The 26,404-nt window shown below is 50.6% G+C and overlaps 1 protein-coding gene across 1 annotated transcript; it reads right to left on the bottom strand.

Moving 5' to 3' along the window:
- Window positions 1-9,506: 9,506 nt before the first annotated feature.
- On the bottom strand, window positions 9,507-23,180 carry Rgs14 (regulator of G protein signaling 14). Its single transcript, XM_036188158.1, has 15 exons — window positions 22,944-23,180; window positions 16,318-16,339; window positions 15,955-16,133; window positions 15,494-15,586; window positions 15,269-15,412; window positions 14,758-14,901; window positions 14,550-14,661; window positions 14,105-14,217; window positions 13,350-13,553; window positions 11,339-11,415; window positions 11,000-11,126; window positions 10,825-10,906; window positions 10,668-10,714; window positions 10,474-10,588; window positions 9,507-10,232 (listed from the first exon to the last, which is right to left on the bottom strand). The coding sequence occupies exons 1-15, from the start codon at window positions 22,986-22,988 to the stop codon at window positions 10,093-10,095; spliced, it is 1,644 nt and encodes a 547-aa protein (XP_036044051.1). The 5' UTR covers window positions 22,989-23,180; the 3' UTR covers window positions 9,507-10,092.
- Between the last annotated feature and the right edge of the window lie 3,224 nt (window positions 23,181-26,404).

Below are 26,404 nucleotides of genomic sequence, written 5' to 3'. Positions count from 1 at the left end.
AGACATGATTCTAATGCTGTGATTTCAGACCCAATCCTGCTAAGGACATGATCCCCAGTGCTGTGATTTCACACCTAACCCCTGCTAAAGACATGATTCCAATGCTGTGATTTCACATCCAACCCTGCTAAAGACATGATTCCAATGCTGTGATTTCATACTCAATCCTGCTAAAGACATGATCCCAATGCTGTGATTTCAGACCCAGTCCCTTTTAATCTCATGTACCTGCTAGTCTGTCTGCCTCCTCCCTAGCTGGTGCCTGGGTCTGCGTGTCCCTGATGGTGTTTCGCATCCCATTTGTGTAATCAACCTCTGGTGATAGTTGCCCAGACCTTCCTAACTAGTTAGGGGTCTCTTATGTTGGGGAGAGCACCCAGGAGGATCAGCCATTTGTCAGGGAGAGGCCCAGGGGAGCCTGCAGTCTGTCAGACGGATCTCTGACAGGATCACGTGGCTGTATCGGTTGAGTACACTGAGCTCCTCACATGATCCTGGCTCTTTCATGTTCACAGTCTTTGCAAATAGCACCCGGAGCCTAGATCCCAGCCAGACACCACAAAGGTATCACGGCCTCTTGTCTCTCCTCCATCCCTTCCTGCAGCTCTCCTCCTCAGCACCTCCCCACTTTCTCCAATTTTCCAGGAGCGGACATCTCTGCAGCTGCGTCCTGGTCAAGTCACTGTAGTCTCCTGCAGAGGGTGCAAAGGCCCCCCAGGTACTATGTCTGCATGTGCAATCATTATTCCCAGTCCAGTCTCTAAAGAAAGCAGCCAGTGATCATTTAGTATGTTTTTATTTTAGCAGGTGTGTTTCTGTGTGTCATGGCACATGTGTGGAGGTCAGGACAACCTGAGGAGGTCTGTTCTTTCTACCATGTGGATCCTGGAGAATGAACTCAGATCCTCAAGGTTGGTAGCAGGTACCTTGACCTTCTGAACCACAGCAAGTGATCTTTTGAAAACCCAAGCCAAAGTGTGGGTGGCCTGGTGGACATGGTGGTTCACACCCATACTCTTATCTCTTAGAAGGTTGAGGGAAAAGGGATGCCAGCTTGGCCTACAGTGAAGACTAGGCCAGCCAGATACAACGAGACAGGTGATGTGTAAATTGTGTTATGTCTCACTCCCTTCAAAAACCAGCCTCTGCTTTCTGCTTAGCCTCTTGACCTGTGCCCTGTCACAGCTTGAGAGGCCAGTACAACAGGGTCTGTGCCCACCTTGCTGACCTCAGGCTGCCGAGGGAAAGGTCCTTGAGAAAGTATGCATAAGAAAGAGAACAGGGGTCCAGAAGAGACACGGTTGAGCCCATATTCAAGGAGGGCAGAGCGGAGAGACCAGAGAGGGAGATGAACAGGAAGAACAGGAGAGCATCTGCCCCAGATACCAGGGTCGACCAAGTTCTGAGAGCTACGTTAGTGAGCTGGGCCAAATGCTGCTGAGATGTCACTCAAGAACAAACCAGATTTAGTAACCAGGAGGAGCTATGCTGACCTTGGAGAGCCAGGCTGAGGGATGAGTCAGCTGCTCCAGCATGGCCAGGGTCAACGTGAGAGGCTAATGTATACTGAATTTCAGCAGATCAAATAACGATTCCTCCAGTGCAGCCTAACAGCTGGATGGAGGGGGAATACCTCCAGGAATAGATCAGGCTGTGGGAGTTGGAGCAACCAGCTGACTCCTCAGTCCTTTTTGCATTAAATAGGAAATTAATGTGGGTGTCTTGCCTGCATGCATCTGTGCACCACATGTGTGCAGTGCCCAAGAAAACCAGAAGAGGGTGTTGGATCCCTTGGAACTGGAGTTACAAGCAGTTGTGAGCTGCCATGTGGGTGCTGAGAATTGAACCTGGGTCCTCTGGAAGGGCAGCCTGGGCTCTTTTGTTTGTTTGGGGTTTTTTTGTTGTTTGTTTGTTGTTTTGTTTTTCAGGACAGGGTTTCTCTGTGTAACAGTAGATCAGGCTGGCCTTGAACTCACAGAAATCCGTCTGCCTCACAAGTGCTGGGATCAAAGGTGTGTGCCACCACAGCCGGCTCAGCCTGTGCTCTTAACTGTCTCTCCAGCCCTGATTCCTTAGTTCTTAAGATAATTTGCTTGTTTGTTTTGAGACAAAGTCTCCATATGAATCCAGCTGTCCTGAAACTTGCTATGTAGATCAGGCTGGCCTTGAACTTACAGAATTCCCATTTGCTATGTATGACGTGTGTCGATCTGCCTGAGTGCTGGGATCACAGGCGTGCGCCACCACGCCTGGCCCATCTGCTGTTTAAACACATGGGTTTACTACAAGTAAAGTTTTTCAGTGGAACCTAAGGTCTAAGAATAATCAGGAAAGGAAATCCAGAATTCAAGACCACTTTTCCATAACCTGGATTTGTTTTCTTCAGATAAGGCCCGACCACATGGCACAGGCTAGCCTCGAACCATGGTCCTTCTGCTCAACTTCCTGAGTACCGGGATTACAAACTTGGATCCAGTTAATCTGGATTGACCGGCCCTGTGATCCCACAGCCCCGTTTCCTATCAATGTTATCCACTAGGGTTCCTCTCATGAGCATGTTGCTATAATTTAATAAACTCACAAGCCTCACTGTGGTTCAGCACAGTGCTGGATGTAGGAGACAGCAATGACCATTTCTTCCCAGCATCAGACCATTTCACCTGTGAGGGACCTGGTCCTGATGGCACAGCGTGCACTCCACAGTGATACTTGTCTTATCTGTTGCCATGGTCTCACCAGAGAACCGGCTGATGTGATGGGGTGTGATAGGGGTCCTGCCATGGAGACAGAGCAGTCCCTCTCCTGGTCTCCTGACTTTATCCTCCTTTGGAGAGGCCGGATCTATCTATCCATCTATCTATCTATCTATCTATCTATCTATCTATCTATCTATCTATTTTTGAGACAAGGTCTCATTATTATAGCCTTTGGCCTAGAACTTACCTACTTACCATGTAGACCAGGCTGGCCTCAAACTCATAGAGACCAGCTTGTCTCTGTCTCTCAAATTCTGAGATTAAAGGGATTGGTCACTACTCCCAGTTTGGAGGGCCTAGACTTCAATCTGAGTTGCCAGCCCCAGCCTAGAGCAGGAGGGCCTAAGACACTGTCCAGATGGAGAACACTAGCTCTTCCGTGGGTAGAGGCTGACCTGATGAGACCCCAGCCCAGTTTGGAGAACAAGCACTCTATGTAATTATTAATCCTGTGAGCCCAAGCTCTGGTCACTCATTTATGGGCAAGGCCAAAGTCTGGCCAAAAGTGCTGAGGCTGCTTTGAGTTGTTGGTTTTATTTATTTTATTTTTTATTTATTTATTTTTTTGTGGTGGTGGTTTTCTTCAGAACTCACCTCCTCCCTCCCTGGCCCTTCTCCTGTGGCTCCAGCCGTGACCATGCTGGTTGCAGGGTTCAGGCTATAGAGTGAGGCTGGGAGCAGTTAGCTTTCTGATGCAGTCCCAGGCCTCTTGTTCCCCTGAACTTTAAGTTCTAGCTACAGATTTTAAGTCCTGGGCTCCGTGCTCTTGGCCTGGAGCTCAGCCCCAGGCTCTTGAACACACACTTTTTTTTGTTGTTGTTGTTTTGTTTTACAAGACAGGGTTTCTCAGTGTAGTTTTGGTGCTTGTCCTGGATCTCGCTCTATAGACTAGGCTAGCCTCAAACTCACAGAGATCTGCCTGGCTCTGCTGGGATTAAAGGCATGCACCACCACCATCCAGCTTGAACCCACACTTTTTTTTTTTTTTTTTGAGCTGAGGATCGAACCCAGGGCCTTGTGCTTGCTAGGCAAACGCTCTACCACTGAGATAAACCCCCAACCCTTGAACCCACACTTTTAATCCTACTTCTCACTGTGTCTGGGCCCCAAAGTTTGAACTCCTGAGTACCAGCTCTGGGTTCTGGTCTTGGCTCTGAGTTCCTGTTTCTCAGTGTAGTTTTGGTGCCTGTCCTGGATCTCGCTCTGTAGCCCAGGCTGGGCTCTGAGTTCCTGTTTCTCAGCTCTAGTGTCAGGCTTTGTTTGGACTTTAGATTCTGACACTAGGTGCTAGGCACCATGTTCTGGGTTCTGGTCGCCCAGTTCTGTTCTGTTCCACAGGATCCTTCAGCAGTAGAGAAGGGGTGTGGTGGCCCCTGACTCATGAGGTTATCCCTGTCCACTCATCTTTGCTAATAGCTAGCATTCTAGCCAGCCTGCAGGTGGCCACTGGTTCTAAGCCTTTCACCCCTTGGCTCTACTTTGCCCCTAGCCAAAGATGCTAAAATGGCCACCAAGCAGCCCTTGCCCATCCTACAGTTTTCATGGGTCTTTTTCGTACATTCATGGTCCTAACTCTTCTTGACCTCTTCCCAGGGTTGTACAATGTGCTTATCATGTTCTGCATCCGATTCCATGGCACCAACCACATTTGCCCCGTCATGGGCCTTTTGTCTCCCTGTGCAAATGAACTCCAGCTTCTACAACCCTCAGAAGCCAGTCACCTGACTGCTAGCCCAGGCCCCCCACAGGGTGCACCTTGTGCCCATTCCTGAGGGTAAGGGTGGCTGACCCAGGGAGCATAGTTCACTGCTGTGTCTGCAGGTCTTCAACAGGGGCTCAGGTGAGCAGCCAGCACCTCCACCCGCCTCTGCACAGGTCCAGACCGAAGGTCACTGAGTGACAGCATGTCTTCCCTAGTTCCAAGACTGTTGCAGATGGAGAAGGGCAGGCGAGAAACATCAAGGTTGTCTGGCAGAGGCTTGGCATACAGGGTGGCTTCCCTGAGCATCCTCAAGAAAGTCATGGCTGTTTGCTTAGTTCAAGTCCTCTGTAGGGAAGGTATTGTCGGGATGCAAAACTAGTAAAAAATAAAGTGTGTGTTCTCTCCCTTCATACTGTCTACTGGGTGGATGAGGCCAACGCCCTCCACAGCATCCCTTCTGGGGAGGTGCACAGCTCTTACAACCCTGCCTGAGCACCCTTGAATCAGTGTGTGTCAGCGGTTGTCAAATATAGCCCATGGGTCAATGAGCTGGTGGGAGAGGAAGCTCTGGGTCTGTGTTCCTCTTCCTGAAGATGGGGTCTGGCGAGGCTGGTGAAGGCTCGAGACCCTGAGGGATTCAGAGTGGAACTAGGAGAAAGGACCACCTCATACTGCGGAGCTCTCCTCCAGGCATGGCATACTGCTGCCGTCTTGTTATCAGAACAACTGGGGTTACTCACACAAGGCAGCTTATGTGACAGCCCAAGGGAGTTTTCCAGGTAGCCCATGAGGCCCCTCTTCTCACCAGGTTATTAAATGGTTTGTGCAAAGGTCTGTTTTAGCTTGAGTTACCCATGCTCCTGTAAGAAAGAGTTAAACTCACCAGGCATGAAGTTAGACTTGGGTGGAATCATTTTATTGGTCTGTTATTGGCATCCTATCTGAGATGAATATGTGCTTGCTCATTTCTCCCCAAGAAAACTCACCAAGGTTATTTGACAAGGAGAGAGCAGAGGAGATTATGGTAGGGTTTATCAGCCAGCCAAATTGGCTAAGAGGGATGATGATCTCAAGTCCCCAAAGAAGTATTAGACTGTACCAAGGATGACTGTCTAATGGAAATAGAGATGGACTTTTGGGAGTTCTTTATAGTAATGAAATTATTTAAAACTGCATTTGTGAGAAAATTAAAGCCGAACTGAAAATCCTCTTTAACCACTGTTCCTAATCCTAGTAAAATCCTGGTACCTTTCTCAATCTACTTGATCAATTTTATACTTATAGAAAATTCTCTCCTTTCTGTACATTTGTAAGTGTCTCTGTATTCATGTTTTACATAAAGATACAGTATGTCTTGAATGTGTCTACTAAATGTTTATATTGGGAATTTGGTCCTCGGTGAAGCAGTGTTGAATGGTGGATTTTAAAGTTTTTATTCTTTTTCTTTCTTTCTTTGTTTTGTTGTTTGTTTTTTGACACAGGGTTTCTCTGTGTAGCCCTGGCTGTCCTGGAAATCACTCTGTAGACCAGTCTGGCTTCAAACTAACAGAGATCCACCTGCCTCTGCTTCACAAGTGCTGGGATTAAAGGTGTGCGCCGCCGCCGCCGCCGCCGCCGCCGCCGCCGCCGCCACCACCACCACCACCACCACCACCACCCAGCTTCTTTTTCCCTTCTCTTCTCTCCTCTCCTCTCCTCTTCCCCTCCCCCCTCCCCCTGTTATTTTATTGAGACATGGGCTTACTCTGTAGCCTAGGCCACCTGAACTCAGTCTCTCCTGTCTGAGCCTGTCTCCCAGTGCTGGAATTACAGGTATGTGCCACATCTGAGAGGGGGGAGTGGCTGGATCTGCCACTGATCTGATGAATGTGTAGATTGATGTATTGTTGTTTGGGGAGTGACTGTTATTAAGCAGTTCTCTAGCTAGATTGCTGTCTTGCCATGTGATGCTCTTTACCGTGTTTCAGTATGGCAAGAAGGGCCTCACCAGGTACCAGAACCATGCTCTTGGACTTCCCAGATTCCTGAACTGTGAGTTAAATGAACTTCCATCTTATTTTATTTCTGGTGCAGGAGATTGAAGGGCCTCATGTATGCTAAGCATAGGTTCGACCACTGGGCTTGCACCCTTTGCCAGCAAACCTTTGTTCTTTTGTTGCTGTTGTTATTTGTTTGTCTGTTTTTTGAGACAGGTTTTCTCTGTGTAGCCCTGGCTATCCTGGAACTCACTCTGTAGACCAGGCTGGCCTCAAACTAACAAGATCCACTTGCCTCTGTCTCCCAAGTGCTAGGATTAAAGGCGTGTGCCACCACCTGGCTTGTTTTATTTTTTCAAGATGTATTTACTGGACTGGCAGGATGACCGAGCAGGTCAAGGCTCTTGCCTCCCAGTCCAATGACCTGAGTTCATCTCAAAGGACTCACATAGCAGAAGGAGAGGACCGACTCCTGCAAGTTATCCTCCGACCTCCACATGAACTTATTAAAACTTTAAAATGTTTAAAATGAAAAGGAATGTGTGTGTGTGTGTGTGTGTGTGTGTGTGTGTGTGTGTGTGTATCTGTGCACACATATGGAGGCCATAGCAGGGTGTCCTCTATCACTCTCCACCTGTTTCTTCCTTTGAGGTGGGGTCTCTCTCTCTCTGAATCTGGGACTCACATTCTCACAGCGTTCCCGGAAGCCAGGAAGTCCCTGTGCTCCTCCTGTCTCTACCTTGATTGGAGCTAGGGTCACAGGCATGTGCAGGCTGCCCAGATTGGGATGGCTGCTGAGATCTCATCTCTGATTTTCAGGATTGCACAGGTTCTTAACTGCTGAGCCGTCTTTCCAGCCCTACTTCTGATTTTTAACAGAAACTCCTGACCTACCTCCAGATCTGAACAGCAATATCAATATGCCCTCATCAGTCATCCACATCACACAGGCTTCCTGAGGCCATGCTCCTGCATCCAGCAGTCTGAATGTCAGCAAAGCCCCAGGGACAGTTCCTTGTCACTTTCTCCATGCAGCTTAGCCTTTGTCCCCATCAGATTGTTGCAAAAACAAAAATGACAAAAAGGTTAGAATGTATGCAAGCTAGGAACCCCAGCAAATGTGTTTCTCCCTAGCAGGAGATGAACCTTATGATGGCTCTTTTGGCTTCCACAGGCCATAAGGGTAACATGTACCATTGTTGGCTCTGCAGATGTTCAGGGTTGAGGGAGAAGTAAGCTTGGCCTATAGGGTCCCCCAGCTTTGGGGAGACAGCCCATTTCTCACTTGGTGTCCCCTCCTCTCTCTCTCTCTCTCTCTCTCTCTCGAGCTCATGGCAGAGCCTCTTTCCATGTGTCCAAGAAAACTAGAGGGAAGTTCTGTGGGTGATGAGGAAGAGATGGGGACTGCTGTGCAGAGCTGTCCTGGCCTCTGTGTTTAATCTGGAGGCTTGTTCTGTCCTCTGGTCTTCAGGCAAATTTTATTAGGGTACACAATATATCACCACACAGTCACCCTTCCCAGCCAGTTGTGTTCAATTCTTCGAGAATGGTGTGGGTCTTGGGGGAGAAGCTAGAGACTATAGATTTTTGAAGAATGAAAGGGTGGGCCTCCATCTACGAAGCCGTGAGGAAGCCATCCTTCCTTCCGGTTGCAGACCTTCCAGTGTGTCCGATTAAATTACCTATGCTCCTGAGAGAACTTTGGGGGAATTGTTCTTGGTTCTTCTTGGGACCTTAGGAAGAGGGTAGATGTTGTTTACATTTCTCCTAGGAAAGCTATTTTAGCAAAAGGGATTTGTCTCCCTACCCTCTCCCACTCCATCATCACACACACCTAGTACTATACAGTCCCCAACGCCTGCCATCCCTTCACGGTTCGCTATTCCACACTGCCAAAGTGGTCAGTGACACAGGATTCTCGTAGTTGCAGGTCTTAGAAACCCACCTCACAGTAGCAAGGCCGCACTCCCAGGAAGAATTTACTGATTTCCTAACGTGAAAGTCAAGGGGTGGACCACTTCAGGTGTGCGTGAAGTGTGGTGGGTTGTTGGCCACCTGAGCCTCTCCTGTGGGGGTTTCTTCTGTGCGCAAGGCCTTTGTACAAATGCTCAGAAGGTGGTAGAAAATAAAAGAACATAATTGGGATTAAAATAAAAAGATTTATTTGTTTTTATTTGTCTGTATGTCTGAGAGCAGCCAATGTTCTCCAGTCCGAGGATTATGATTCTTATCAGAGCAGCTTCAGACAACCAGTTCTGAGCCAAACTCTGTCCATGTGGACTATATATGTTCCTGTGTCATCAGCTCACTCCAGAAGCCTGGGAGCCCATTAAACAGTCAAATAAAGTGAGGCAGTTACCAGGTGACAGAAACCTGAAACCGCCAGAGGAAGGCAGGGTGAGTCAGCATACTCCATTGAGCTATCCCACAGATTTCAAGGATGGTAGGGAGAGCAGGAGGAGGTCCTGGTGAAGGGATCACTCAGTGCAGCCTCACCTGTGTGCAGGGCTCTGCCCTAGCCACTCAGGTCACCTGGCCACCTCTCAGCACTGGCCTCCCTAGGTGGGACCACGCTGGGCTTCTCTCCCTGCGAGCCTTTTCTGAGAAGCCCTCCCCTCCTTCCTTCCCTGCCTCTCCCAGCTGCTTAGAGGTGGGGTACCACCCAGCGAAAGCAGATGAGGAAAAGAATACCTTGCCTAGCCTAGTCCCATGTAGAAGCTTTCGATGCATCCTAAGGAGTAACGTGTGTAGAGATACATTGGATCCCTGATAGGAACAGGGATGAACAAAAATGATGTATTCATATCTCTGTGGAGCAGCTGAATGATGGATGGCACAGGCACAGCTCTCTCTCTCTCTCTCTCTCTCTCTCTCTCTCTCTCTCTCCCCCTCCCCTTCCCCCCCTCCCCTTCCCCCTCCCTCTCCTGTTCTATGCCTCCTATAATCCATGCCTCAGGAAGAGATTCTGGGAGGTATACACTGAGGTCCTAAAGAACTTCCTGGTCTTGGTGACAGAGGCAATGGGGTGATGGGACCACACAGGGCAGAATGGCACACAAGAAACATACCTCATGGCTGAATAATAATAATTATTATTATCATATAACAATATACATTCAGGACAAACCCAGCTGCCCCAAGCCAACCATAAAATCCATATGTACAGTAGAGTCTATGTGGAGGGAGGGAGGGGTTGCCCACCAGCACGCCCAGGATTTACTCATATCAACTCTTTAAGGAGGGGCCAGCCCCTCCTCCTGCCCCCTGCTAAAGCTCAGAATAAGCTGAGGAGGCTGGCACTGCCAAAGTTACCCCTTTGTGTTCAGTATGCTTATGACAAGAGCCTAGGCGGGCCTCTCCCTGATGGCCTAGCTGCAAAGAATGGGTAGGTGAACCTACAAGAACAGGTAGCCACAGTTTGGGAGTATGGCTCCCCTGAGTTCCCCCTCCACCCCTTCCTGGCTCCTTCTGTGGGCCTGCCCATAGCAAAAAGAGGCCAGGGACATCAGGGCACAGACAGGGCATGCAGAGTGGACCCACGGCATGCTTGGTCTGCCCAGGCACCATGCAGCCAGCCTGGACTGTTACAGGGGTGTCAGAGGGCTGGGTGGGCAGTGGAGTCTGAAGGGCCCTCCCTAGGCTGGGTGATGGATCCAGTCTATGGTGGAGCCTCCTGAGAACCCGGCCTTTGGGAGGGAAGCTGCAGAAATTCTGGAAGTACCAGGTCCTCTTTGCGAAGAAGTCCCCTCTGGTCGTGGGCCCCACTGCTCTGCACCCGGTTCAGCAGCTCCACCAGGCCTGGAGGCGCCATAGAGTCAGGAGCTCCATATGGTCAGAGCACCTACCTATGCTAATGCTTCACCATCTGCTGCCTGCTGGGACCACAGCCTGACCCCAGACCATCAGTACACTCCAGCTCCAATGGCCCTTAGCCCCAGCCTTAGCTCAGGCCTCCGATGCCACTCTCAGTGATCCTCAACCCCAGTCCCACTTCCCTCATCCCTCTGATCACGCAGCCCCCACTATCCCCACAGTGCACCTTCAATGTCACAGGTCTGACGTTTTCCACTACAGCTGCTGGCATCTTCCACCATCAAACTGGGGGGCAATGGGGGAAGATGAGTGTCCTTGTCCTGGGTTCTAGGCAGGCCTCCCTGCAAGAAAGTGGGGTGAAGGTCACAACCAGGAGGGGAGAAGCGCAAAGGGGAAAGAGACCCTGAGGTTCTCTGTTACCTGGCTGTGGCAGGGGGATGTTCTGCTGGCTTCACTCATCTTTGCATCTACAATGGAGAGCACGACCGTTGGGTTTGGCTTTCCTCTCACAAGCCCCTCCTCCTGTGCAGAGCCACACTGGGGAATAGAGTCCCAGGGTAAAAACATCATCACTTACCTGGAAGAATGTCCAAAACCAATGTCTGTGAGGCCACTGAGCTCACTAGCTTCTCCAAATCCAGCTGCTGCTTCTCCCCTGGCTACAGAAAGAGGTTAGCAGCCCATGGGCTAGACCACAAGACCTTTCCTGCTGGCTTGCCTCCCCGCCCCCCACCCCCAGCTCCGTTGCTCACCCGATGCAGGACCACCTGTTCCAGGTTCAGGCCATGCTTTGCCAGGATGGGCTGCAGCGCCTCCTGCAGACGCTTGGTAGGCTTAGCCGAAATCCTCACCACTCGCTCCAGGTTAGCTAACTCCAGCCTGTATAGGACCTTAGAGCTGCAGAGTGGTGGAGACCCAGGGCCCCTTTTCCCAAAACAAGCCAGGAGGGGACAGAGCTGAATGGGGAGGGTGGGGCAGTTTGGGGTGGGGCTTTAGGCTAGGGGGTAGAGCTCCCACCTCAATGAATGAGATCTGAGATTTGGGACCAGTAGACAGCAGAAGCCAGATCAAGCTTTGGGTAGGGAACTCACTGGAAGGTGATCCTGTTTTCCAGTCGCACTTCCTGGTCTGCCAGCACCGTGCAATCCTGATCCAGGACCAGGGCCTTCTGTGGATGCCAGGCAGGGTCTAAGAATCCCCTCCCTCCACCCCAAGCCATACCCTGGGAATACTTGGAAATCACCTTCACTTACTTCCTGTGGCTTCTAGTGTGGAACCTTAAAGATCAGAAGGAGCAGCCCATCGGTAAAAGAAGGCCAGAGAGGCAGGTAGGGTAAGGACCAACAGAGTTGGAGCCTCAGAAGACCAAGGCCAAGGGATCATAAGAGCGGAAGATGCCCTGGGCGTGGTGGCTCGGTGGTGCATGTCTTTATTCCCAGTACTCTACTCAGAGACTGGTAGAGTTCAAGGCCAGCCTGGTCTACATAGCAAGTTCCAGGCCAGCCAGGGCTACACAATAAGATTGCTGCCATCCCCACCCACACACCCCCGTTGAAAAAAGAAAAGAAAGAAAGAATGAGAGATGCTTGGGAATGTGAGGAGAAGCCTGGGAAAGGATCCAGTTTGGGGAAATAGAAGGATGTGGGGTTTGCGTGTTAATGAGGATTCTTCTTGCTAAGGGCAAAGCTTAGGTCCTGGTTCCTGGTTCCTTCAGGCATGGGATACATTTCCCCTCACCACCCACCTGTTGTTAGCCACTCGGACCTTGTCTCTTGCCTCCTTAATGCCTAGGTCACTCCCCTCCCCCTCAGCCCTCCTCCCCCAACAAACCAGATCAAAAATGGTACAGTCCCAGCACACCACAGTAGGTACACAGTCAAGACTACTGTCTGTACCAGCCTAAGATTTGTAGGGGGAGGGCTTAAAAGGGAGCAGGGATTCTCTCCAGACAGTAGGCCTGTGCTGTGCCACAGGGACAGGTGGAATGTGGGTGGTGAAGTTATATTTAGCAGGCACAAAAGCCCATCTGGGCTGTTGGCAGCTGTCCCAGTGGCCTAAGAAAGTGGGCAGAGTGCTCCCATAGTTGCCCTCACACCCCCACACTGCAGGTCCCACAAACACCTCCCTTCCCTCCCTCTGCCTGGAATGTCCTCTCTCTACTGTCTCCCAGACCAACTCTGCTCCAATCTTTTTAGTGCTGTCTCTTTTAGGAAGCCTTCTGACTAGACACGCCTACCTTCCCCAGAAGAGACTCAGTCTGGAGGTATGACCCTCAATCACCTCTTGCCTGGCTTACCTCCAGCCTGGACCTAGTAGATAGCCTCAGTTCTAGTTCTGATCACACACCTTGGTTACCTCTTAGGGCTTGCATAAATTCCTGTCACTTTTCCCAGAATGAAGCATTGCTTCCCTGGGATCCCTTAGGATGGTTTAAAAGTGAGTTTCCCGGGGCTGGAAAGAAGGCTCAGCAGTTAAGAGCACTGACTGCTCTTTCAGAGGACCTGGCTTCAATTCTCAGCACCCACATGGAAACTCACAATTGTCTGTAACTCCAGTGCCAGGGGATCTGACACCTTCACACCAATGTACATAAAATAAATTTAAATAAATAATTTTAAAAAATGAATTTCCCTTGTTCTGAAAGCTTAATGCTCATTTGCGCTTAAAGGAGGTATTCAGGGGTTAGGTTCATTGGATACTTCTGATGGCAGAGGTGAGTCCCTCAGTGGCAACTTGAGGGGTAGGCCTGTGAGGACAACAGTGTCAACTGCAGAAATGGAGGAAATTCCAAGTTCTAGCAGTACCCTCTCTCCAGCTTTACCTCCTGAAACCACCAGAGCAGGGTGATGGGTAAAGCTGGGAACTAGGGCCTGGGGTGGGTTTGTGTGTGAGTGGGATTTTTTGTGGGATACGAGTGAGTATCTGAGAATGAATGAGGAGTTAGCGCTGGATCCATGTGGACTTGGACACAGGGGTTGGAATAAAGTAGGGAGGGGATGATGATAGAGAATGAGTCAGAATAAGGGTGGCCAGAAGATTAGGAAAGGAACTGGGTCGTGATCAGAAAGGAGGCAAGAGTTGGGGGCCAGGTCATGCTCACACCTGTTCATTGCCCACCAGGTAGACCTTAATGTCAGGTAGAGAGAGGCCTCTCTTCTCACAGATGCCTGCCAGCATGTCGCGGATGGTTAGGCCTGGTCGAGCCAGGGCCAAGGAGGCTGTGCCATCAGGCAGATACACGCAGCAGTACTTCCCTGGCCGGCTTTCATTCTCACCCTCTCCACTTCCAAGGCTCTTTCGGTGACTCTGGATGTGGGCGAGAGCAGACAGAGGCTATAAGCTCTCTAGGACACACACACACACACACACACACACACACACACACACACACATACACGAGCAACAGCACACTTGGAGGCAGGCATAGATGTGTCTTGCTCCAGGAACACAGATATGCACACTCAAGCATGTGGACACTCAGCCAGGCATGGTGGCACCTTTGATCCTAGTACTTGGAGGCAGAGGTGGGCAGAGTCAGGCAGACTGTCTCAAAACAAAAATAAAATAAAATAAATGTGGACATTCAGGGACAGCTCCACTAACTAATCACACACATCATACATGGTACACCTAGGCACCCACACATGCACACCCATCTGCCAGCTGAGGATGTGCACCCAAGATATGTACAGGGATCACTATATGGAACATGAAAGAGAGGAAGGGTGAGGTGATAGCTTTGTGGAGTCAGCTAGGAGTGGACATGTAGTTACCCACCACAAGCGCTGGGAACCCATGAAGGGAACTGGCAATGCTCCTAACCAGAGAGGCACCTTGTTCCCTCCAATGCTGCTCACCTCAGATTTGCTGCTCACAAAGGCAAGGAAGCCCAGGTCCAGACTAGCGGAAGAATTCAAGGACCCCTGAGACTCTCGTCGCAGGGCAGAGTTCGTGGCTCCACCCGTCATCTCTAAGGAAAGACATCTCTAAGTCAGTAATGAAGGGACCTACTCCCTCTCACCATCCTTCTGGTAAGGCCCTCCCATTTGGTGGGTCTTGTTTGGAGCCGTCCCGCAGAGACTTAAATGTGTGGGTCCCTGGACTTGTCATTGTGTATCCCTAACAAACTTCCGGGGTGTAGCCTGGGAGCACAGCCTCCTGGAGAAACCAGGTGATCTCAAGAACCTACATTTTGGGGTTGGGGGTTTGCCTTATTGCAGACTGTGGTCAAGTAGGGAGAAGGGGGCGTTTCCAAAATTGGCCCAAACTTCCCGACCACACCATTTCTAGGGCCGGCCTCACCTCTACGAAAGGACTTGCGGAGAGGGCGGCCACAAGGGCCCTCAGCAAGTGGCAGCTGCCCCAACTCCTCCACACCCAGTGGCAGCGATTTCCCGGGCTTCAGCTTCGGCTTCTGAGGGTAGAGGGAAGACACTAGTGAGGATCTACGGCCGGGGAAGACCCTTCCTGAGACTGTGCCCGCCCAGCCTCCTGCCACCCCGGTGCGCACCTTCCTCGAGGTGTCTGGGCTCCCGAGGCGCGAGGAGCCAGGTTCCCGCAGGGGGCGTCCCTCGGCCTCGGCCAGCAGGCACTCTTGGTACAGCGGAGATTTGACGAAGCGTGCATAGCTGTCGAATTTCATCAGATTGAAGATCTGCGCGGTCAGCGGGTGTGGGTGGCGATTGGTACCAGGAGAGGACAGTGGAGGGCTGGATGGGTGGGTTCTGCCTGCACCTCTTGCGTCCCAGGTCCTGCCCTCGCCAGCCCAAGTAGAGGAGCCCCAAGCCCTGCCTCCTCAGTTCCTGTCATATACCTGGAGTCTGAGACCAGCCTTGACCCCATCCTTCAAATCATCCTCGGCTTTCACCCTCTTACTCCCCCGTCCTGACCTTGCATTGGCTCTGGTTCTGCATCCAATTTTGCCCCTTTCCTCTGGCTCGGACTCCACCCCTGTATCTGGTACTGTTGGGCGTATCATTGTTCTCCCTTCTCAGCTAGGCCTTGCCCCTTGGCCACCTCACCTGAAGCTGCTGTGCTCGAAACATATCCGGCCGGGGCTGGGCCAGCACCTCCTCACTAAGCCAGGCCTGTCGGTCAATGTTCACCGGGCTCAGCGCCTGGCTGGACAGGAACTCGTGGTAGATATTGTGGGCCTCCTGAGATAGCTGGGGGATGAGGGACCGGAAGAGATCAGGGGGCATGCCCCAGGACTAGTCCCCACCCCTCTGTCCCATCTTTCTCTTTACCTGCTTGGTGTCACTGGCTGGGATCTGCTGGAAACGCTCGCAGGCTTTCCAGAAAGTTACGTTTTCTGCACTGAATTCTTTCTTCAGGAACTCCTGGCACGAGAAGAAGGGGAACAGAGGCTTCAGACACAGGCTGAACAGGGACGTGTTCAAAGACTGGGACAGACATGGGCCAAGAGAACAGACAGACAGACAGATGGTGCCAGATTTGGGGTACCAAAAAAAAAAAAAAAAAAAAAAAACCTGAGAAGCGGAGATAAGAACAAGGAGAAGGAAGAGTTCCCAGCTTGGTGGTGAGGAAAGGATGCCAAAGACAGGCTAGTTGAGAGACCACAAAGAGAAGCAGCACTCTGACCAAACTGAAGCCCTGTCTATGCCCTCTCCAGAATCGCCCATCCCTGCAGTGGCACCTGCCTACCTCCCAGCCCCCCAATTCCACCCTACCCCACCCCAGGGCTTACAGTGAAGTAAGCCAGGCCCAGTGGGTCTTGCAGCAGCCGCTCAAAGGACAGGGCCCAGCTGGCCACAGGCTGATCGTCAGTGGAGAAGGGACTGCTGGGACCACTGGGGAGGCTGTGGATGCTGAGGGAGCTGCCTCGGCCTTCACTCTGGCCCTGGGAACCCGCTGTGCTGGTCAGTTCTGCAGAGAGATGGACAAGTAGGGATGAACCTTTTTCCTTCCTCAGCCTTTGACCCAGTCCCTGTTGCAGGCAGGCTGCAGGGACATTACCTGAAAAAACAGTGGGGAGTGTCCCCACTCACTCCCACCTCCCTATCCCTCTCTCCCTCTCAGGCATGCCTCATCCACACAGTCTGTCACTTACCTCCATCAGAGACAGCCAGAACCTAGGAGAGACCCAAGGCAGACAATCAGAGTAGAGCTCTGTAAGGAATTCTAAGGAGCCACACTGGGCCCAGCCTCCAGTGAGCTGGAACTGTTTTCTGTCTATAGAGTCAGGCTGAATTCTCCAGGTAGTCATTACAGGCTAGGGTTTCGCTCTGCCTGTCCTGACCCCTTTCCCATCATAAGCCGACCACTGTGGGCTGGGGCTTCCTTAAGGTACTTTCTAGTGGCCGCTGGCTCCCTTCTCTCTCTCAGAGCCTTCTAGGTGAGTCCGGGTATGCAGAGACTTCAATCTTGCCTCTGCCAGGCACTGTTTGTGTGAATCTGGGCACATAGCTCACTTATTGGCTCCTATCTGTAAATGAGGGGCGGGGCTACAAATGGTAACTGTCCCTCAGGAACTTCACACACTGTATTTATAACACTGCCTATGGCATGGTAAGGGCTATGCCAATCTCGTCTTTGAGGGAGGAGAGGTGTGTCTGTGCCTAATTGCACTTGTTTCTCCTTGGGGGACTCATCCCACCCTACCTTGGGCATGGCATGGAATGCTATTTTTGTAGCACAGAGCTGTGTCTGTCAAACTTTAGCAGAGAGTGGCCAAGAGGACCCCTCTCAGGTTCAGTAGACCCAGGATGGGGCTCGAAGCTCCGTTTCTAACAGGCCACAATGTGAGTAGCACTGACATGCAGGCCAACTCCACTCTCTCCTGCAATGTGCACTAACTCTGACTTCTCTGGGAACCCCAGTCACTGGTGAAACAGAACCCCACACACACCTTGAAGTTGTTCTTGCAGGGGTTTCTTTTGGTGTCTTTCCCACCTCCCCAGAAGCCCCCCCCCCAGCTCTCCCACAGACCCCTGCCCACGCAGGATGAACTCTCCCTTTTCTTGGCTTTGTTCTGGATCCTTTGTGCCCACCCCAACATCTAGCTCCAACCCACACAGACGTTTTCCTGCATCTGTCTCCAGATGTCCCATAAGCCATTCAAACTCAGCCAGTCTCAGACAAACACCTTTCTGTCCCCCACTGCAAAAGTCCTGAAAAAGCTTCCCTGAATCCTGTCTTTTTTCCCATCATGTAGACTCCCAGCACCTCCAACCCCCATTACTTCCTCCATCTCACCAGGCCCTGTCAAAGGAACTGCCATCATGCCCCCTTCTTCCCATCCCCACTGAAAGCAAGTGCAGGGAAGCCTCCCTACCCTGTTCTCTCCTCTCCACTCCTACCTTTGGAGCATCTCAGTCATGTGGAAGTCAGGATTAGCCTGCAGGACTCTATAAGACATTATTTGGCCTCTAGGGGAAAAATTAAGTTTAAAGGGGTCTCTTATGTTTAAAAATTGAGAGATTTTCCCCATTGGTTCCATTTTCCTATCTTCTCTTTAAGAGTGATGCCCAAGGTATTGTGAGCATCATCTCCGAGTAGCAAGCTTGGCTGGCCCTGAGCAGCCAGTGGCCTTCCCTACAGGGGATTTTCACTCTCTCTAGGGACTCTACGGCCAGTATGATACATCTATGTTAGGTTTGGAGGCCATGAGAGGCAAGTACCACCTAGACTTGAATTCAGATTCCGTGCTGTGTGACCTTGGGAAGAATGCTCAGCTATCTCTTTACCTTTGTTTGTCCTCTCTAAAAATTGGGCATATAATGACCCTGCCTTCAAAGGATTGCTTCAGTTGAATAAGTTAAACATGCAGAGGAACTCAAAACAGTTTATGGTGTGTAATGAATGTTCTAGAACATTCCGGCTACTGCTGTTTCATCAATAACCATGGCTGGTGCTACCAGGTGTTTGATTTGCCACCCTGCAGGACAGCAAAGAGCACAATTGTGTGGGCTCTCAAGACAAGGATTCAAATTCCAGCTCTGTTTTTTTCTTGTTTTACAACCTTGTGTGGGGGTTGAGCAAAAGAGAAAATTGCAATTGCCTGAGCTGGGTGTGGGACCCACGCCCCCAGCACACCACACTCTGAGCACACCCCTGCCCTCCACACTCTACCTCACACTCCTCAAGATAAACCTCATCATCAGAGTCATCTCTCCCAACCAAGGTCCTCACATCTCTCTGACTCCTAGGGGTGGGAGATCCTTCAGGATGTCCCCAGACAGCCTGCTATTTTCTTCCCTAGCACCTGCTGCACCCTCCCCCTCTCCCTCCCCCAGCGGCACTACAGTTGCAGCTGTGTTGCTAACTTCAAGCCTGTGCCATGCCCCTCTTAGCTCTGGTGAAGCCCCCTCTCAGTGCATGGCCTACCTCTTCAAGTAGCCTTTGAGCTGCCCTCCGATCCCAAGTCAGCCCACCCCTTGCAGGTGGCTTTCTCTGGGTAAGAGTCCTTGACATAGCCAAAGGGGAACTGAAGCCAGATGTGCAAGGATTTTGTTTGGCTCTCAGAGGTTTTATTTCTATATTATCTTTAATTAAATGTCTGGGTCCTTTCTCAGGTCTCTCCAGGTCTTTCCCTCCCACTGTTGCACCCTGGACTCAACTCTTGCCCGCCTTAGTAGAGTTGCAGTTGCCAAGTTACAGTTAAAGGCCTGACTAATGAGCCCCTCCGACATCATTTCCCTCCTCCTCACCTCCACCCCACACTTTATCAAACTTCTATTTTCCCCACACCCTTGCTTCCTGTTTTGCTGTTTCCTCTACCGGAGTACCTACTTCTATAGCCCCCTGGCACTGCTCCTGGATCCCTGTCCATCACCAGTTTCCCCCAAATGCTGGTCTTCACCCTTCCCTTCCCACCGCACTAAGCCCACTCAGGTTGGGGCCTCTCATCCCTGCAGCCTGGTAGCTCCCGGAGGGCAGGTCTTGTTGGGGAGTCTATCTGAAATCCCTGATCGAGGGGTGTCCTCTTTGACCCTGCACTCAAGCAGCCTTAAGACTAAGATGCCGGCCCAGGTACCCTCTCCGTGCTGAGCACAGCTGTGCACCAATGTCTGCCCCCAGGCTGCCTCCTGCGAGTCTTTGTTCCAGCCTCCCTTGCCGCATTGGCTGTTGAAAGTAGAATTGGGACAAAGGTGGATGAGAGACAGAAATTTAGAGCTGCGAGGGAAGAGGAATGGAGCTCAATTCCTGCTCAGTCATTTGCACATCTGGAATCACTGGTTTTCCTTGAGCCCATCTCCCCCTGGGGAGCCCGAGGCTCAGCATTCCCAGCCTCTGTGGCTGCTGTGAGTCCGAATGGGGCACATCTTGGTTAGAGATCAACTATGGCAAAGTGGGATCCAGGGCCACTGCTATGGTTTGCACAGGCTCCGAGGCATGGGGAAGCTGGGTTCAACAGTAACCCCAGTTCTTACCTCTGCTTGAGGTGCCATCTTGAGTGAAAGGGGGAAAAGGGGAAGAAAGGATGAGGAAGGGCGTGGTGGCCAGTGACGCTCCCGACCAAGTTGGGTCTGGCTTTGCAGTCTGTCACGCTTTGAAGTGGCTGTAAGGGAGCCTGTGGACACTGAGGACACTGAGGAAGCCACCTCAAGTTCCTGATCCAGCTGTCTTACAGGCAACCCATATTCTTACTCTACCCTCAGCACCTCTGTCCCCTGCACCGAATGTTAGTGCCCCTGTTCTCCAGGGAGGAACCCAAGGCCCAGAGAAGTTATAGAGCTGGGGGGGTGCACAGTGTTAAAAGCCAAGTTTGCCTGTCAACTGTGAAATTGGAAGACTCCACCATGCCGCTCTTGCTGCTTCCACATAGACATATTTGAAACAGGGTTTCACTGTGCAGCCCTGGCTGGCCTGGCACTCCCTCTGTAGACTTGGCCGGTCTCTAACTTCCAGAGATCCACCTGCCTCCGCCTTCTGAGCACTGTGATTAAAGGAATATGTTGCCACACCCAGCCTTGCCACTTCCGTTATAAATAGGGGAGATTGGAGGACCAGGGCTTGCAGCCCTTGGGCATAGGTGGGCAGGGCCAAGAGAGGTGAGGCCCAGTGAGGCTCTTGAACCAGGCCCCTAGGGGACTCAGATCTCAAAGAGAGAGCAATTGACTGATGGACACCTCAGACTTTCTTTAGCCCTGACCACAACTTTTATTCAAACCAGAACTTTATTCCAGTATTTTCACCCATCCTATCCCTTGTGCCTTCCAGAGCCAAGTCCCTGAACTGTGATCTTGTTTCAGTCTTGTGGATGTTTACACAACCCTGATTCCCTCAGCTTGAGCCAGCTCCATAGGGCTGTCCCCAAGACTTGGCCCTTCTATAATGAACCCCTGCATTGCCATCCCTGACCCTGAGTTGGACATAGAGACACATGAGTTTCTTGTTGGTCTCTTTTCCAGTCTTTGCTGGGGGGACCAGCAATAACTAAGTTTCCAGAAAGTTAACTATGACTTACTTCAAGTTAAACTCATAGAAATCCCTCGGGTGTACCCTCCACAGTAATGGTACATTTTCCTGTATGCCGTCCCCTGGGGCCACCCCCCTCTAGCTTGCACATACTTTAAGGACCATCTTCTTCAGTGTTAGACATTAATGGAGAAGATGCTTTTCCTTGCCAGGCTCCTTTTAGGGTTCCCCTATTCCTGACCTAAGCTCCTCACCAAACCGGAACTTTATTCCAGCAATCTTCACTCATGTTTTTTGTGCCTCACTAAATTGTGGCAAACTGTGGCTAACTGTGGGCTGCTTGCGGGACTAGGACTTGGGTCTTAAGTGCTTTGGGTGGGACAGCCCAGAGCAGCCCCTGAGTGAGATTGTAAATGAAGTGACAGCTGGTACTGTGTGACGATTCCTCCGGGAGGGGCTAAGAGCACCCTCTAAGTGACAAGTCTCATTTCAGCTGCTTGACAAGCTGAGTGCCAGAAGGATATGTCTGATGACTTTGCCTCATCAGGGAATGCTGGAGGATGGGAAAGGACCAGAGCCAGAGAGTGTTGGGGGACTCTGGGGGTATTGCAAATGGGGACCCTTCTGCTCAACAACATATCAGTCATGCTCCTCTGAACCTCCCCTGTGAGGTAACAACTGGTCGCCTTACCCATAGACCCCTCTCCATTCACATCTACACCATAGTCACTAAACCTGTCTTTCCGTCTCTGCTCCAGCCAAGTATGACCTCCTAAAGCTGCCCGTGGTCCAGCAGTAGACATCTGTGAACCATGAGGTCTCTAGAGTCTTACCGAGAGTTCAGAACTGATCCAGAAAGGACAGAGATAAACGTGTGACAGTTACTGAGAGGACCTGGGGCAGAGCTTGTGCCACCCTTTACTCTGAGTGACTTTGGGGTAGAGAAGGCATGGCTAACACAACCCTCTCAGCTGGCCTGCAACTCTGAGCTCTGTCCCAGAAGCATCAGCCCAGCTATACTTCTGGGATGGGTTTGGGCTATTCCTCCTGGGCTCTGCGGCCAGGATACCTCAGGAAGAGCAAGCCAAGTGCCAAGGCCACCCAGGGTGGGAGTCAAGGCCAATGGGCTCTCTCAGACGTTCTAAGTTGGGCTGGTAGTAGAGGAAGTAGGATGGGGTCAAGCCAGCTCTTGGAATTGGTCTCCCTTCTGCCCAAACAGCATGATTCTGGCAGTAAAGGGCTGCCTCACGCGAGATGGAAACTAATCTTGGGAACTGGAAAGTGGGGATGGGGACTGGGGTGGCTCAGCTGTTTAGTGAGGCATACGATTCTTAAAGAGGGGCCGAAAATATAGGGACGTCGGGGCTAACATCTCCATAGCCTTCACAGTGCTTCAAGGGTCTCCAATTCATTGTACCACTTAGTCAACAGGACCTTGATCCATTCCAATCTCATTTCACAGATGACAAAATAGGAAAGGACAATGGTGCAGAACTGCGATCTCAGGTCACTTTGGACCCACCGGCTTTGTCCTATGGTACTAGGCTGGGGCCTTAGAACAGGGACTGTCAGGAAACGTTTGGTTTCCTGGAGTTGTTTAGTGACTCTGCCAGGTGAGCCAGGTCCCTGATGGCAGCTCAACACAGCCTGCCCTGTTTGCTGAGTGAATGAGAAGAGCCAGAGACTCTGAGGCAGCTCTAATCTGGAGTTAAATGGCCTGGAGAGGGTGTAGGGGATAGCTGCAGCTGGGTTCCTTTCCTCAGCTACACGCCCCTCCCTCCTGGAAGCTAGGGATAGAACGGGCAGAGCTGTTTATCCTGTCCCATCCTTACTGACCTATCCTGGGCTGCCAAAGAACACCAGCTCTGGCAGGATGCCTCTGGAGCAGGCTGATGCAGTGACCCAGCGAGGCTGCTCTTGACCTTATCTTAGGCACCTAGAGCATGAGGTGGAGGGCCTGAGCAGGAGTGATCAGGGAGCACGGGACCACTGGGTCTCCACGCCTCTCTCTAAGCGGCTTCACACCGGGCTAATTCCCAGAGTAGATGAGGGAGCAGTAAGTCCAGCCTGCAAGGAGAACCAGAGCCTGTGGCCCCTGTACTCTGGGCTCAGCCCTAGGGTTGCACCAGACTCCTAGCAGGGCATCTGGAAGGGTCCTGGGGTGACAGCACCAGGTCCCACTGTCAGCAGCCATCTGTACCCAACTTCTCCAGCCTGCTGACAGCCCCCTGGGCTCCTCCTCACACCTGCCTCCTGGACTCCGCCCTGGGTGTGCCCACCCCCTCCTTGTGGCTCTGGCTCAGAGCCCGCACTCACCATGCGCCCGTTGGGGACACCCAAGTGCTTGGGCTTCCCTGGCATACCGCTGCTGATCTCAGGTCCCCGCCACGGGGGGCCACCCACCACAGGGATTGTGGAAGCACTGATCAGAGCTCTGGGGTGGCAGGCAGGCAGTGGAGAGAGCTCGCTCTGCTCCTGCGGGCCCTCACATCCTGAAACACCAGCTCACTACCTCTTTTCTCTGCCACAGGAAGTGTCTCTATAGAAACCAAACCACAGAAAGAAGCAAGGTCTAAGAGAGCGAACGAACGCCTCTTCCTACTCGCATACACACACGTTCACGCACACACACATGCCGCCAACGCACCCTTGCACAACACACAGCAACACACAGCAGGAGCCTCCTTGTGCCCAGTGAGCAGCCTGGAGTGTTCTGGCTCAACCTGGGAGCTCCAAGGTTATGTGTTAGCATACAGAAGTGCATGGTCATATAACCAGGCACTTTTGGACCAGATAGTCTGTCTGGCAGGGCTTCCTGGGACATAGGGACATGTACACTGGGTCCTGGCTATCCATATGTGTGCTTTATTCAGCACACATTTACTCCATACCTACTATGTGCCCAGCTTATGCATACCTAGCACCCTTACCCCAGGCAGTTTGCATGTGGAGACTGTACTATCCTAGGCTGTCATCTGATGACCAGGTGAGTAAAGGGGTAAACATATTGCTTCCATGACCATGCATGTGGGCATGCATGTCATGAACTTATAGGCTTTCTTTCACAAGAGTACCTAAAGCTTCAGGCATACACAAGTAAAGCTGGATGTGGTGGCACATGCCTATAATGCCAGCCCTTTGGAGGTAGAGGCAGGAGAATCAGGAGCTTCAGCTACACAGTAAGTTGAGGTCAGACATAGCTACATGAGACTCAGTGTATGTGTGTGTGTGTGTGTGTGTGTGTGTGTGTGTGTGTGTGTGTGTATGTGTGTGTGTGTGTGTGTGTACACATGCATAGTGCCTTCGGTAGGTGCATATGATAGGCACAACCATATGTAGGTCTATGTGTACTCAGATACCCCAGGGATCAGGTATGCACATATGCACCAATGGGTAGGAAAATGGATCATGTACATCCATACCAAAGAGGTAAGTTAATCCATACTCATGGAGAAATCTCACCTTGGTGCAGAACTGTCTTAGTTCAGACTCTATAAGATAAATTCCTTGCCCAGCACTAGAGAGGCTGAGGCAGGTGAAGCTCTATGAGTTCACGGCCAGCCTTGGCTACATAGTTCCAGATCAACCAGGACTGCATAATGACACCCTTCCTGAAACAAATAACAAACAGGGCTGGAGGGATGGCTCAGTGGTTAAGAACACTGGCTTCTCTTCCAGAAGACCTGGGTTCCATTCCCAGCAACAATGTGATAGCTCACAACTGCTTGTGACTCCAGTTCAGAGAATATGATGCCCTCTCCTCGCCTCTAGGGGTACCAGGCATGCAGGTAGTACACAGGTACACATGCAGGCAATACAGTCACACACATAAAAAATATCTTAAAAATTATAAAGAAAAAAAATTCCATAGACTGGGTGGCTTGAACACATTTTCTTTTCTCAGCATTCTGGAGGCTGGCGTATACAAGATCAAGCACTGAAATGCTGTGGTCTGATGAGTCCTGACTGGCAGATGGCCATTTTTCTGCTGTGCTCAGATGTGGCAGAGAGAGAGGAAGCAAGCTCTCTCCTGTCTTGTCCTATAAAGGACACTCTTCTCATTACAGTGGATCCATCCTCAGTGTGAGGTACTTTCTGTCCAAAGGCCCCATCTCCAATATTTCCAAATACTATAAAATGAATGGGTAGCCTTCCAACATGTGCAAAGGAAAGTGTTCTTATAAAAAACTTTATTTCACTATTTTATTATTTATTGTATGCATGGGTGCATGTTCGTGCTGTGGCATAGAAGTCAGAGGGTAACTTTCAGGAGGAGGTTTTCTCCTCTCACCAACTGGGTTCTGGGGATATGACTCAGATGATCAGGCCTGGTCGCAAGTAGCACCCTTAACTGCTGAGTCATCTCATTGGCCTCACCCCAACTTTTCGAGACAAGTGAGAAGTATGTGTTTTGTTTTAGAGATTTCTTTATTATTATTATTATGATGATGATGATGATGATGTGTGTGTGTGTGTCTGTGTGTAGGTATATGAATGTGTGTGCCAATGCATGAGAAGGCCAGATGTATCTGATACCCTGGAGCTGGAGTAACAGGCAGTTATGAGCTGACTGATGTGGGTGCTGGGAACTGAACTCAGATCATCTTTCAGAGGAGTATACACTCTTAACCACTGGACCATCTCCAGCCCTAAGGTCTCACTATGTCTCCTAAATGAACCCTGAATTTCTGGGTTCAAGGAATTCTTCTGCCTCTATCTGTCTTTTCTGGCTGGATACAGAAGAAGGTAAGACTCTGGAGCAGTGGTTCTCAACTTTCCTAATGCTGTAGCCCTTAATACAGTTGCTCATGTTGTGGTGACCCCCAACCATATCATTATTTCATTGCTGCTTCACAACTGTAATTTTGCTACTGTTATGAATTGTAATGTAAATATCTGATATGCAGAATATCTGATGTGCAAACTGGAAAGGATTTTGACCCACAGGTTGAGAACTTCTGCCCTAGAGGGTCTAGGAGCCATAAGAACAAAGAAGCAGGGTCTATGCATTGGTGCATGGAGGCATGTTGTCCATCAACCTGGAACACCAGCTTTGGATAATTCTGAAGCCCTCAGAAACAAACTTGGTGCCATTGTACATATTATAGTCTATTTGTTAGGGCAGCTAGCACAGCCCTAGTTAATTTACCTCTTCCTGGATGCTTTGCTTCTGGCCATGCAGTCACGCATTTGAAGTGTGTGAGGTTGGGGTTGCTCTATAGGCTGGAGCAATGGCAAAGATGATCTTATTATGACGCTTCTGTGTTGTGGAATATTAGTTAAAGATGTGTTATGTTCGTTTATGCTGAGGAACACTTGTTTAGTGATGCAAATATTGTTGCATTCTTTTATGTTGCATTTAACTCTGTGCAGCTGTGTTACTTTGCCTGTCTAAAACACCTGATTGGTCTAATAAAGAGCTGAATGGCCAATAGCAGGAGAAAGGATAGGTGGGGCTGGCATGCAGAGAGAATAAATAGGAGAAATCTGGGAAGAGAGGAGATCTAGGAGTGAGAAAAGGAAGAGGACTCCAGGGGCCAGCCACCCAGCTACACAACCCTCAATGGAGTAGGAAATAAATAAATACAGTAACAGAAAAAGATAAAAACCCAGAGGCAAAAAGTAAATGGGATAATTTAAGTTAAGAGAAGCTGGCTAAAAATAAGACAAGCTAAGTCTGGGCATTTATAAGTAATTATAAGCCTCTGTGTGATTATTTGGGAGCTGGGTGGTGGACCCCTCAAAGAGTAAAGTGTATTAAAAAAAAGCCAATAACA

The sequence above is a fragment of the Onychomys torridus genome, chromosome 5 (assembly GCF_903995425.1).
Source record: "Onychomys torridus chromosome 5, mOncTor1.1, whole genome shotgun sequence".
Classification (NCBI taxonomy): Eukaryota; Metazoa; Chordata; class Mammalia; order Rodentia; family Cricetidae; genus Onychomys; species Onychomys torridus.
Note: the sequence above shows the minus strand (reverse complement) of the source record. Positions and strands in the feature narration are given on the sequence as shown.

Excerpts from the sequence above, each read along its gene's own strand:
- Rgs14 (XM_036188158.1), bottom strand. The coding sequence starts at position 22,988 with ATGCCAGGGAAGCCCAAGCACTTGGGTGTCCCCAACGGGCGCATG. Across the intron at positions 10,907-10,999 it reads AACAGGTGGTCCTGCATCGG|CCAGGGGAGAAGCAGCAGCT; the intron begins GTGAGCAACGGA and ends CTCTTTCTGTAG. Across the intron at positions 10,715-10,824 it reads GGTTTTGGACATTCTTCCAG|ATGCAAAGATGAGTGAAGCC; the intron begins GTAAGTGATGAT and ends TCTCCATTGTAG.